Below are 13,507 nucleotides of genomic sequence, written 5' to 3'. Positions count from 1 at the left end.
CATATTCACGTGGATGTAAACTCTCACTAAATATGTCCTGTCCAATAAAACAATGCATGTTTCTGCTATAATTGCCATTTTCGTGGAGACAATATCCGCCAAATGCTTTACTCTGAAGGCCACCAGCGGAATGTACATATGTGTACTCTGTCTAGCTTCACGCTATCTCGAGCTGCTGGAAGGACAGGGGAGAAATGGCTGATACCATAGCTGACACAAGAAGGCTCTTCTCCAAGCCTCAGAACCTAAATGACGCGTATGGACCCCCGAGTAACTTCCTAGAGATCGACGTGATCAAGCCCGAGACCATCGGGGTGGGCAGGGGCAAACACACCACGTATGAAGTGAAACTGAAGGTGAGCTAGTTGCTAATGACGTTAGCTTGCGAGCTAGCTACCTGAGCTAGCCGCCGTTTTTCAGCGTCCAAAACAAGTGAAGGCTTCCTGACACCGATTTTGTCCCAGTCACGAAGACGCGGATATTTGAACAGTGTCCACGTTAGAATGTGTGAACGCGTAGTTAAGAAGAGCGAGGGTCAAATGTGACGCAAGTTAGCATTGGCTAGCTAGCAGGCTAGTGACCCTCGTCAGAACTAACAGTGCTCAGCTACCTGACATCGAGTTGACGTCAGGGGAGACGAAGTTATGAGTCCAGATGTTAGCTTATAGGTCAAATAACATCAGGGGGATAATGCTAACAACTGCAGATCAGTTACAAGTACGAGCTATGATGCTAACAGGCTGTGTCCTATCGCCCTGCTTTAGGAGGGAGTTTGTTTACATTAGTGTTTTCCCTCTGTGTCCTGGGCAGTGCAGCTGTGTTATCGCTTCACATAAGAGACATGGCTACAAGTGAGCTGGACTTAAATAACCTCGGTGGTAAGATGGATACAAAGTTATTAAATAAAAGTGTAAAGTCTTCCTGGTCAGCTCAGAGTTCTCCTCAGGCCACACCCCATCCCCTGACTGCAAAGAATAGATAAGAGCTTGTACACGCTATATGATAAACTTTACACGAAAGTAGGGCTGTGTGTCGCTGCTCCTTCTTTCATACACGCGTCGCACTAATACTACACTTGTGCGAGGTCGATCTAAGGATGCTTCATCTTTCCTGGTGTCACTGATCACTCATCGAAAGTCACATAAAGGGGAACACAAGTCAGCAAGTCAGCTTTTCTGTGCGTGTAGACAGGATGCAGGATGCTCCCCGGTCCTCTCCACATGCCCGCCCACCCCCCACCTTCACATAACACATTTCCTTCCTCCTACACTGGCCCGGGAGAACATGCAGAGTTGCACAAATGCTTTTCTCCTCATGGAGGTTTCTGCCATTCATTGGTAAAACACTTGGTAGTTGGTCAAAATGCTTGTGAGAAGAATCGACGAAAGGTTGTTGCGTAAATGTTAGGTCATTGTCCTGCGCTGTCCATAAAAATGGCTCTATTGAGCAATCAGCGAGGAGAGTTAAACAGTCCTCGTTATTGCAAAAGACACCTCCTGTATCATATGGGTTTAATGTGAAGGCTAAATCATCTTAAAAATCATGTTGGACCACTTTTAACAAGCACAGCCACTGAGTTTCAGTGATTTAACACATAGAATATGATTATGCAAAATAGGCAAAATCTTCTCACGGTCCACATAGCCACTTGTCTTTGAGCTTGCGACCACATCACATGGTCTTCATCAGAGTGTGAGTTAGCTCAGTTTTCATCGACCTGTAAATGGTCAGACCCTCAATGTCAAACTCCTCCATGCAGACAATATGGACAGGAAGTCCTAGAGGAGCTCAAAGCGATGCAATATTTGAAGATCTACAGTTCAATGGAGATATAGCTAGGTCAATGTTGCTGATAAAGGTTGTGGATAAAGTTTGAAAGCTCCAGTGGAATGAATCTTTGAGAGTGTTTTTTTACTTCTGTTTCTAATGTCAAGAATGCAGAGTTAAAACAACATTTGGCATTGTTAAAATAACAGTATATGATCGGCCTTCCAACTTTATACATAACCACAAGACAGTTGGTTCATTATACACTGAAGAAAACCATCAGCCTACACAGGTAGAATGTGTTCTATTTAAATCAGCATTGTTTTCAGAATATGACAGTAATTTCTTCGTTCACATATATTTTTCAACTTGTCTGTCACCACATACTATTTTGCATTACTTCAGCCATTCCAGGACTCTGTATTATGCATTTTTAATGTGCGAGTCTGGAACTGTCAGGCAGTCACTCAGCTCACCTGATTGCCTCATCTCTTATCTCTAATCTCTTATCATTTCAGTTGACTGACACCCCTGTAGTTAGTGGCCTGGTGTATTTAGATTGGTTATAGCAGCCCTCGAGTATTATTAGTTTCCCTTTACCTTAAAGAAATGGGCTGCGGGAAGCGAAGCAGTCTCCAGGCGTTAGCATTGAATATAAGGCTACTGTACTTGATTAGCGTGTAATAATTAGCATATGCGTGTAATCAGCATTATTGTGCACCTCATAGCCCTGTGTGACCCTGCTTTGCATAAGACCACAGAAGAAGCGGCGCATCCCTCACTTCCCAACAAACGTGGTGTCAACTTTGCTTTGCTTCTCTCTTGCTCCTTTCTTCAGGTTTCTTTAGAAGCGTTTTACTCCATCGCCAGCATTTTAATAGCGTCAGCCGCGATTCCCGGAACGGGAATGCACCGCGTCTTCGTTATTCTTTGTCTTTTGGTTTCCATTGTGCTTTAGATATTCAGGCCTACTTTAATTTCTTATCTAATTTTGCTTTACAGTTTCTGTTTATGACTTTTTCCCTTGTCCCCTGTTCTCACTGATGTTCCGCTATCCGTCCGAAATTGAGAGAGCCCTTGTGGCCGCACTGAGACCGTCTCTCTAATCCCCTCATTGATAGACGAGAAGAATAAAACAGGCCAGGGTGTGGGGGAGCTGGAGTGTTTATTCCCCTTCCTTACTCCACACCCCCCACCCATGGGAGGGCAGAAAGCCACCCCCTCACCAGTCTTCATCCCATCGCCCACTTATCCCATTTCACTCCCAGCTGTGTGCAGTCAGTTGTCAGGTTCATAGTGTGGTTACCAGAATTTCTATAACTGAATGTGCGAAACTGTGCAGCACGGCCTCATTCTTTCAATGATATTGTAATATTTCCCTCGACTCTGTTTTAAATGAGTAAGTTTATGCATTTGGCAATGGCTTGTGACTCATTGGTCGTTTTTTTTAATGTTCATCAAGTTTGTGTGGAAACTAATTGTAAAAGGACTGGATTATCATGTGAGAAGCCAACTGTTTGCTGTGTGGCAGGTTACACAGTCACTTGTTGACAGCCAGTCCTGCACCCGGCATTTTAAATCAATGGGATCAATCTACTTCTTTCAGTCAGGTTTTTCCCCCCGAAAGAGGTGGAAGCTAAGTTCATAGTGAAAGGAGGCGGATATCTCATTTTGCCTGAGCGGACTTGTAATGTCCAGGGTCGTGTTGAAACAATGTTTTTTTGTTCTCATCGAAATCCCTTCATTTTAAGTGCAGCTTCTAAAACGGTAGAGGTGGTTTGCACATGTTCCTAATGGTTCCTAAAGTTATTCAGCAGAGTCCTATCATATCACCTTAATGGTTTTTTGTGGTGGTTACTGGTTTGAGAGGAACCCCTCAAGCAGCGTAGTGCGTTTGGACCCTCAGCAAACAGGGGGTTGGAGTTAGTGTCTGAGTGAGACCGAGAGTGGGTGAGGAAGGGGGTGCAGGGTATTATAAAAATTTCTTGTCCTTAGCTGGTTCCCATCTCATCCAGAGAGCACATTCAGGGGAGTGAACTTTGGGATCTCACTTTGTTTATGGATAGGAGTACATAAAAGGCCTCTTATAGCTCTGTCTCTCACTCTCACTCTCACTCAGTCTTCTACCCCTCCTCTTCTCTACTCCCATAGCTTCTCCCTCTCTCTTTCTTTCTCTTTTCCATTTGGGCATTGGGGTGGGGGGCTTTGGTCATTAATAAAATGGAGAGAGAGAGATGGGGAGTGGGTGTATGTGTTTGGGCGGAGGGGGGGGCGCTTGTCAGGCACAGTCAAGTGTAATCCAAAGTCTACAGCATCCTCTTCGACAACTATTTTAATGGAAATGGGGAACATATTGTATCAAGGCTACCATATCCTACTTGAAATGACAGTATCAAAAGTGGGAGTTGATACTATGGCAACAAAGCAGCTTTTTGCCAGCTCGGCGAGTCTAGGCTGTCAGGCCACAGGGGCCGGCAAGCAAAGGGAACGAGTGAGAGAGTACATGGAGAGGCGAGAGCAAAAGAAGCATAGCCTTAACGCTTTTGTTCCCTGTCTTTTTTTGTCTTCCCCATTTTGGAATATGATGCAATGAGATGGTATTATGTTGCCATTTTTAATGCTGTTATTCTGAAAGGGGAGTATATGGGAGGGGTAGGATGCGCACTCTCAAACTTGACTTAATCCATCCTGCTAAAAGCTAATGCATGGTGGCCTTGAACTATTCTCTCAGGAGATGAGTGATCTTTGTCCCCTCTCTCCGTCTTTCTGTCTCGCTGTTTTTTAGGGTTCTGCCTCTTTTCAAAACCATTTTCAATAAGCCTAAGGTATTGTGTCCCTCACATTATGCATCACATGCTCTTCCCATGAAGCGTAGATTGCACCGTGTACACGCAAAAGGGAAAGTAAAGGTAGGAGGTGTACTTTGAAAGATCAACATCTAGCTTTATGCTCTTTTTTTGGATACAGGATTTTTTTGTTTTTTTTCAAGCCTGCTTTTAAATATTTCCCTTGATGTGTTTATTAAGCTTTTCATTTTTGTCCTTCCGCTAACTTTACTTCCATACACCCTCTTTTTACTCTGTCTCTCAGAAAGTGTGAGAGGCAAAGTGTGCCTTTTTAGACAATTAATGAAATGCTAAGACGAGGCTGGGTCTGGGCTGGTCCCATGTCCCAATCACTGCAGGGGCCAGTAAGTTGAGACACCCGGGCCCTCACCTCCAACCAGCCATGAAGAGAACAGAGGCCAGGGGAAACCTGATCTTTGACTCGTAGAGCTCTCACGCACTGGTGTGTGTGTGTGTGTGTGTGTGTGTGTGTGTGTGTGTGTGTGTGTGTGTGTGTGTGTGTGTGTGTGTGTGTGTGTGTGTGTGTGTGTGTGTGTGTGTGTGTGTGTGTGTGTGTGTGTGTGTGTGTGTGTGTGAGAGAGAGTTAGAGAGGGAGAGTGAGACCTCTCATTTTTCAGTTCTGTCGTTTTCGTTCCTCCCCTTGTCCTGCAAGGCCAATCTCTTAATCACAGGGTTTGAGAAGGTGAGAGGATTGAAAGGCCAGGTGACTTTCTTCCCTTACACCCGCCCTAATAACCTCATTGTCTGGAGATGGCTCCACGGTGTGTACAAGCTCTGAATGCTTTGGGCTATTATATTTACGTTGCTAACTGTATGACTTAACACCTGTTCACGTCTACCGCCTGTACGTCAGTGTGTGCTTGTGCACAGTTAAGTGTTTTCTGTGCGCGCATGATGGGATTAGAGTCACGGCGGTGGCAGATTACCTGTAACTGTGATCTGTTGTGGTGGGGATTAACTTTGTGGCGCTCCATGCTGTGAGGTAACATGACGCAGCAGGGACAGAGCGCGGTGAGAGGAGAGTGAAGTTAATTCTAGAGCAGTGGGGCGATAAAGCTAAGATAATCCACTTCTTCTGTGACCTGAGAAAGAGGAGGAGTGAGGGGCTCATTGACAACTTCACCTGGAGAGAACTTGAAATTAGTGGGGTGTGTGAGTTGGGTTTTCGTGCTGGGGTGATACAGAAAAACTTGGTGGGAAAGAGGGAGTGGCAGAGACAATTTAAGTGAGTTTACAGGCACCTATTGTATCTCCTATTATCATAACTGTCATCTAAGCCCAGCTATATCACCTGCGTTAAGGACTTCATCAAAGCACATATTAAAGAGCTATGTTAGTCCACAATATTCAAATTAATGTCTTGAATGCAGAAAAGTCCGGCTTCTGTCTGTGCTTTGATTTCATGCAGGCACTACAAAGGTCACAGAAAGAACTGGTTACAAAATGGTTTGTTTGTTTAAAAAGGAGCTTCAAGGCTAATGTGGTGGTGGGGAAAACTGCAATCATGTCATGGGGGTGAGAATGAAACAACTCTCATGTTACAGTTAACACTGAAAGATTGAAAACCCTGACAGACTTTAAAATCAGTTGGTGTCACACACAAGCAGGAATTGAACATATTTATCTTTGCTGCACACTCACTGTATGCACCAAGACTCCTGTCGTAACAAAACCCTCCTTAAGCTCCTCTGTACTCACTTCACCTTTCTGCCCAGCACACCTGCAATTCCATAAAAAAGTTTTCCCCCATGGTTTTCTCTGAGTAACACCCATAAGAAAATGAGATTTGGGACCATTTTAAAGCATCTATACAGTGTAATTCAATCCAGTACATCAGCTGCTCCACATATTTCCACCTTTTATGAAGACTATTTTCGCCAGTTTTTGTAGTGATATCACAGATTGTATGTTTAAGACTGAGGTCTTAGTGTTGGTGTTGTACGGGGCGGCATTTTATTGAATTGCAACTTCAGTAGAAATGCAATGGAACACTATTATGTTTTAAAGGTAGAATTCATGACCATTGACTTTGTATTTGAATTATTCCCATTTCTGACATTTGTCTTACAGATATCACAATCCTCATCATCATGAGATTATTTTTTTTTTTCATTTTAAGTTTTTCCTCTTTCCCACCAAAGCTTGGTGGGATTCACATTTTCGGAAGACGGAGGGGAGGACAGGAGCAGAGAGGGAAGAAAATAAAAAAAATGCCTGTGTTTTCCCCATTGAAACACGACGAGAGGAGACTCAAGGGCAGAAAATCTGACTTATTATCACAGAGCAGGGGAAATAAAGAGGGAAAAAACTGAAAGGGAGAGGCCATGAGAGCGAAAAGACCACTCCTGCTCTCCTCCCTCCTCAATTAGTCCTGCACAGACCAGATGAAGCTCCCAACCTCTCCACTTTTTCTTTTCTTCCTTTAAGCCTACCCCACCCCCACCTTTTTTTTTTTTGCTTATCCATTTACTCAGCCTTCTAGTTAACTCTCCATCCCCTTTATTGCACACGGTCATCTGCTCATCGATCAGTCTGCTGTTCAAACTGCATTCATGCTGCACCTACTTGCTCGGTTGCCTTGCTCTTGTGATTCCTCCTCCTCCCGTGAATTCTGACCTTCTCCGAATGTGGCCCGCCAATGAAATGCTCATTCACTCTCTCCTTGTTTGTACATTGTCATGGGATGGCCATGTGCTGCCAGGACTAGTGAAGAGGTTTGGCATTGTGCTGTAATGTGCTGTTTGCTTCAGTATTCTCTGTCAATGTCGAAACATCTCCTCTTTTTAATATGAAATTCGCTCTCGAGTGCTTGTCAACAGCAACTTAGAATTATGCACACATCTGTGCACTGGTATACACGAACGCTCAGAGGAAGGAAAAAAAATGGCAAAAACCTTCTCAGTGCAATAGACCTTGGTGAGCAAAACATAAGTGAACTTTGCCTGGAGGACAGTTTAAATTTTTCTTTTCAGTGTACCTCAATTTGAAGGAGTCTTTGTTTCATTTCCTCTCTTCATTTTTATAAAGTCAGAGTAGATAACACAAGGTTATACCTGAAACCAATGCAGTAAGGAATTAACTTTCTCTTCATGTTGGCACAATCTCTCCTCATGGTTGTGATCATTATGCTCTTTTTACTGTTGGCAAACAGAAAACAACCTCGGAGTTGGTTTGTTGGTGTTAAAATCATACTAGGGAACACCTTTAAATGAGTTTATGGTCAACAGTTGCGTCACAAGGTGTCCAAACCCACAGGTGACTAAAGCAATGAGACCAATACTAAGTTAGTTAGTTCCTGGGTGCAACTGAACCTAATGGTTGGTTTTACTAATGACATTAAACTCAAGATGTATGTCGAGGTGTTCCTGTGTACCTGAAGTCATGTTTTCCGTTTGATTATGTAAAGGGTAGTAGAGATTCACCTAAAAGATATTGTTGATTAATCTGTCAATTATTTTATCAATAAATAGTTTGTAATATAAAATGTCAGAAAATACTCATCACAGTTTCCTAAAATCCTTGCTGATCCATCCAACAGTCCAAAACCCAAATATGTTTGAAAAGTTGGACATAATGTGTTTTTGGCATTTTTGCCAGAAACAAACGACAAACTGATCATCAAAATGGTTTCTGAATCATTTTCTGTTGATTGATAGGTTGTTTCACCTCGAACACTTATTACTCTGACAAAATGTCCGTCGTGCATCGAGAAAAACATGTTGCAAGAAAGAAAGAAATATAGAGTTGAGCTAGTTAGTGGATTAATCCATTACTCATTGAGGCAGAAAATGATCTGTAACAAATTTGATTAGGTTTTCATTTAGCAAGCAAAATAGCAACAATTAAAGCTAAGTATTTGCTCTTTTGTCTCTGTTATTATTCGTTTGTGTTTTATTCTGAAGGTCAGACAAAACAAACAATAAGAACGTAACCTCCGCCCTCGGGAAATCGTGACAAGCATTTTGAGCTTTCGCTAGTTTCACAATAAAACGATCTAATGAAGAAAAATAGAAGCCATATTAATCAATAATAAGCACAATACCATACAGTGCATGTAGAAATCTGTACTGGCTGAACTTGGATTCATTGTAATGTTTATTTAATTCAACTTTCTGAGCTTTACTTTGTGCCTTAAAGAAAATCTCAGTCATTTCTTCAATTCCTGTAACAGCTAACAACCGTTTAAAAAGAATTCCTCAGTAAATGAAGGCAGCTCCAAAAGGTGACATTTGTTAACGGTTTGCCACTTTGTGTGTGTGTGTGTGGTGTGTGTGGGTGTGGGTGTGTGTGTTTGTGTTCGCAGACCAACCTACCCATCTTTAAGCTGAAGGAGTCTCTTGTTCGGAGGCGATACAGTGACTTTGAGTGGCTCAGAGCGGAGCTGGAGAGGGAGAGCAAGGTGAGACTTGGAGGGTAACTTGACACAAAGCCTCTCGAGTACTTGGTTTATCAAATCATTATATAGCATTGACCGTTTCTGCACCGCACTTGATCAGGGAGAGAGCTGTTGAAAGATCTGCTGGACCATATATGTTTTTCAAGGAAGGTTTTAGCTTTGACCACATGTTACAGACTCACTTTAAGACTGTTTTACTGTTTAATAAATTGCTTGTTTAACTGCTACTCTGCGATTTCCCGTGGTTGCTCTTTTATCGTAGGTGGTCGTCCCTCCTCTCCCAGGAAAAGCTCTTTTCCGGCAGTTTCCGTTTCGAGGGGATAATGGGATATTTGATGACCTCTTCATTGAGGAGCGAAGACAGGGTTTGGAGCAGTTTCTCAACAAGTAAGCCGTCCACATCTTCTGTCTCTCTCTCTCTCCCAACTTCCACTACTTTGCCACAAGGTCAAAACAATTTTCTCCTTACAATTCTTGTCCCTTTGTACTAGCAGTCGTTTACTGCTCGTTCCTTAGCAATGTCTTTTTTTTAACTCTCAACAACAATGAAACACTTTGCAATAAGTAGATTCAACTTTTCCACTTCTCCTCATATTGTTAACAAACTGAACCCGCTGAGACGGGCAGGTCTTTTTCCCTCACTATCCTCCTTAATTCTCTTTTTTAATTACGTCGGAAAAAGATAAGAATAACCAAAGAGGACTCTAGCGCGCACCCCAGAACATAATTTTTCCCACATTTGTTTTATTGTTGATGTGTAATTTATGATAATTGCAGCTCAAATTACAGCGCCTGGTTCCATGGGATGGTGTGTGCACCTCTGCTTATTTTTGATCCAGCATGTCCTCGTTTTCAGCTGCGTAACAATAAAAGTTACAGTGTGACTGTAATTATTTGCTTTGATTGCAGACTTGGCCATTATCTTTGTTTCATGTGCAAATGCATCAATGTTTCCTGTTGGAATATTAAGTGTGCAAAGACAGTTGAGAAAATTAAAATCCATAAATATGTTTTTTTTTCTCAAGGAGATGAGAAAGTGCTGGCAATTAAGACCCCCACCCCACACTTTCCTCCGATGAATGAATAACTGCTGTTGATCATATCATTGTTCAGACGTAATACTGGCCGACATGGCTGGCAGCATTGTTTTAATGTGTGATTGAGACCATTGTGGAGAAGAAATCTTCCAGGAACGGTAAACACGATTGTTGCTGTGAAACAAGTGAGGAGGAGAAGAAAAAAACTAGCCTCAAATGTAGAGTAATTCATGCTTCAGATAGAAAAAAACAAGGGCTTACCCCTCCCCGCTTCCAAAAGCAAGCAAGGACCATCAGATTTTAACATTCTTCTGCTGCACCTTGTCCTCAATGTCAACTGCAAATTTCCAAAACCTATTAAATAGAGCTGGTTTCTGATGATTGCACTGGTATCTGACCCGTCGGTTCCTGCCTGAGTAGCTTAATTTCACTGAAATATTTCGATTTAGAGGTCATACATGCATACGTGCTATGTCATCCTGTTGATCTGTTCTGGATAAAATGAGATGTTCGAGGCTCTCAGGTGCTCAGGCTCATGCACATCAAGCTGCTGTGCGTCATCTGAAGGGACTTCAAGGGAAGCCTCATGTCATCTTGGCTTTAACGGAGGAAAAAGTCTGAGACATGCTGTATTCTCGAAGTGTAGTGATAATATACAGCTGTAATAAACAGATTAATCTCAATAAATCGTACTTGGATCAAAAATTAGATGTTGGGGGGGGGTGAAACACAAATACTTTTCAACTGTATTCCTCAAAACTGTGATTTCCCATGTCAGAGTTGATGAGTTAATTTTGACTGAAATTGACACTTCTCTCTCTTGTTTATTGAAGGTGACAGAGAAGAAAAACTCATTACTTATATTATAGTAAAGTAGAAAAGCTTGTGACCGCAACCACACATTCATACCCACAAACCAATATCTGTTATAGATACCGTTAAGTACTACAGATCAGTATATAATGTATAGTCAGTCATCAAAATTACAGTAGGCCTCTTCAGTTGTGATATGATGACTTGTGCTGTTTGTGTTCACGTTACCGTTGACAAGATTTATATCGATTTTTGTGATTATTTCACAGATTGTCACATGCTTTCGGAGCGTCTTGGTAGCCATGTGTTTAACATGAAAACCAAGCACTTCTCAAGATAAAGACCCTTTTACATGTCATCCTCTTGTCTCTCTCTCTCTCTCGCTCTCGCTCTCGCTCTCTCTCACACACACACACACACCACGTTTCCATTCTAAAGCTGTGGCACAAACTACTCGCACTATTCCTACATTGGTGTTGTGTGTACTGGGTTAACATTGTAAAAGTTACTAACTGTAGTTTACTCTCGTTAATAAAAAACATATAGACGTGCATGTTAGTGAAACAGCTCCAGGAAAACTTTATTTAAATTACTGAATCTTGGGTAAAAGACTGATTTGCAGTTTAAGTATCTTTTTGATCCAAATCCTGTATTGTTTCCTGTTGGCAAGTATTTAGATTTCTTGTTTATCTGTAACAACCGTGTACTATGAACATTAGTTTATATTACATACTGTATACAGTATAGTATGCATGTCAATAACTCAACAACTGAAATGTCAATAAAGTCCACAAAATTATAATGTTCTGTTTTTATAAGAAGACGAAGAATAAAAGAGAAAAGTTTCATTGCGCAGGAAGTTTTTCGGATTTAGCCATAAGAATATGAGTGAAATGGTTGTTTACTTTTCAGCACATCTTTGAAATTAATTTTAAAGGACAATTTAAAATCTTACCTTTTAACCTAGAAAATGTAACTTGTGTTCACTGCGCTCCATAACTCCGTTATACACATGCAGATGTACTCGCATGTTCATACACTTATCACTTGAAATATTCCCTTCATATCCTTCACATCACAAAGGACTCCTGAATCCTCCTGCTTCAAACCTGCCCTTTGCTCCTGTGTGTGTTTCAGAGTGGCCGGTCACCCTTTAGCCCAGAACGAACGATGCCTGCACATGTTTCTACAGGACGAGTCTTTGGACAAGACCTACACCCCATCCAAAATCAGACAAGCCTGAAAAGAAAAAAAAAAAAAAAAAAGATGGCCCTGCTTGGCCTGGTCTGGCTCGACCCCGCTCGGCTCCGCCTGGCCCGACAACCCAAAGCTCTCTTCACTGCTCCAGGTTTCTCTCAGACAATAAACATTTCAAAGACAACTTCCCCTCCTCGCGTCCCCCAAAATAATATCGTTCACTGCCTCTTTTAGTTAAATTAGTGACCCTGATCGGTGTTTGTTTTCACTTTCTAATTGGAGTAAAGAATGTTCTACACAATTACTGTGGTTCAAAGTAATTTATAGTAATTTCTCTATATGTCTGGAAATGCCACTAACATGGATATATTATGTATTTATCATTTAGCTATGTCTTGAATATATTCATTTATATAGTAACATTTGAATAAGACTTCTATGTATGCAATGCTCCTGTAAAGACCCACATTTCCCATCTTATATATCCGATACACCGTAACTAGCAACTAAACACACACATATATGTGATGGGCCTTGACACTTGATCCACCCTTCAAAAGGAAGCACCTGTGTGTGTGTGTGTGTGTGTATCAACCAGCACCTGCCCAGTTATCACGATGATTTTCTAGCAGGAAAAATTTAATTTACACAGAGGGAACTGCAGTATTTCTACGGGCTATATGCATTTTGAGATTTGTATACTGCTGTGCCATTTTTCTTTATTTTGAAGATTTTCCAATAAAATAGGTGAAATATCTCCACGCAGAAAGTACATTTGTTGATTCGGACGGTTGACCCATCTCCCGCGCCACATTGGATTGTCAAGTTGTCGCAGCCATTATAACCAATATTTTAACCTTTTGCTTTTACATCTATTTTTCAATAAACACATCATCTACTCTTTCCTTTACAAAGAGGTTGAAGTACTTGTAAAGGGAACACTTATAATCAAGTTAACTCATGTTTGATGTATGATGAACACCTATGAAATCCTCTTTATTTTGCATGTCTTTGGTGCTTCTGTTTGCTTAAACATGTCGGGCCCATTGTAATATATATTTTTAAATACATTTTCCACCTTGTAGTTTTTTTTAAATGTGATAAAAATGAGGACTGTTGGTTCTTGCAGTGACATCTACATGCTCGCATCTGACTTCCAGTTGGAGGCAAACCGCTTCATGCTTTCTATGAGAAGAGGTGATGTTCTGCTTCTACAGCCGGATCAAACATATGAATGATAATGTTTAATGTTTAATGGATAAATTGATGGGATATAGATTAATTTCTGATTTAACTGATCACATAAACTCATAGTGACTTGATTACTCCTCATGTAACAATACACTAACTCGTTACTAAAGCAATTGTATTGAAATTGAAATATACTGAAATTGTATGAAACAATGTCCACAAAATTCAATCTTGGATAAGCAACACTACTACTCACAATG

General features: G+C 41.4%; 1 protein-coding gene across 1 annotated transcript; it reads left to right on the top strand.

The window, feature by feature from the left end:
• Positions 1–140: 140 nt before the first annotated feature.
• Positions 141–13,126, top strand: snx3 (sorting nexin 3). The gene is made up of 4 exons (XM_035144126.2): positions 141–356; positions 8,917–9,012; positions 9,272–9,396; positions 11,997–13,126. Exons 1-4 carry the CDS (start codon positions 195–197, stop codon positions 12,100–12,102), a joined length of 489 nt encoding a protein of 162 aa, XP_035000017.1. The 5' UTR covers positions 141–194; the 3' UTR covers positions 12,103–13,126.
• Positions 13,127–13,507: the final 381 nt, after the last annotated feature.

The sequence above is a fragment of the Hippoglossus stenolepis genome, chromosome 20, assembly GCF_022539355.2.
Source record: "Hippoglossus stenolepis isolate QCI-W04-F060 chromosome 20, HSTE1.2, whole genome shotgun sequence".
In the NCBI taxonomy this organism is placed as follows: Eukaryota; Metazoa; Chordata; class Actinopteri; order Pleuronectiformes; family Pleuronectidae; genus Hippoglossus; species Hippoglossus stenolepis.
Note: the sequence above shows the minus strand (reverse complement) of the source record. Positions and strands in the feature narration are given on the sequence as shown.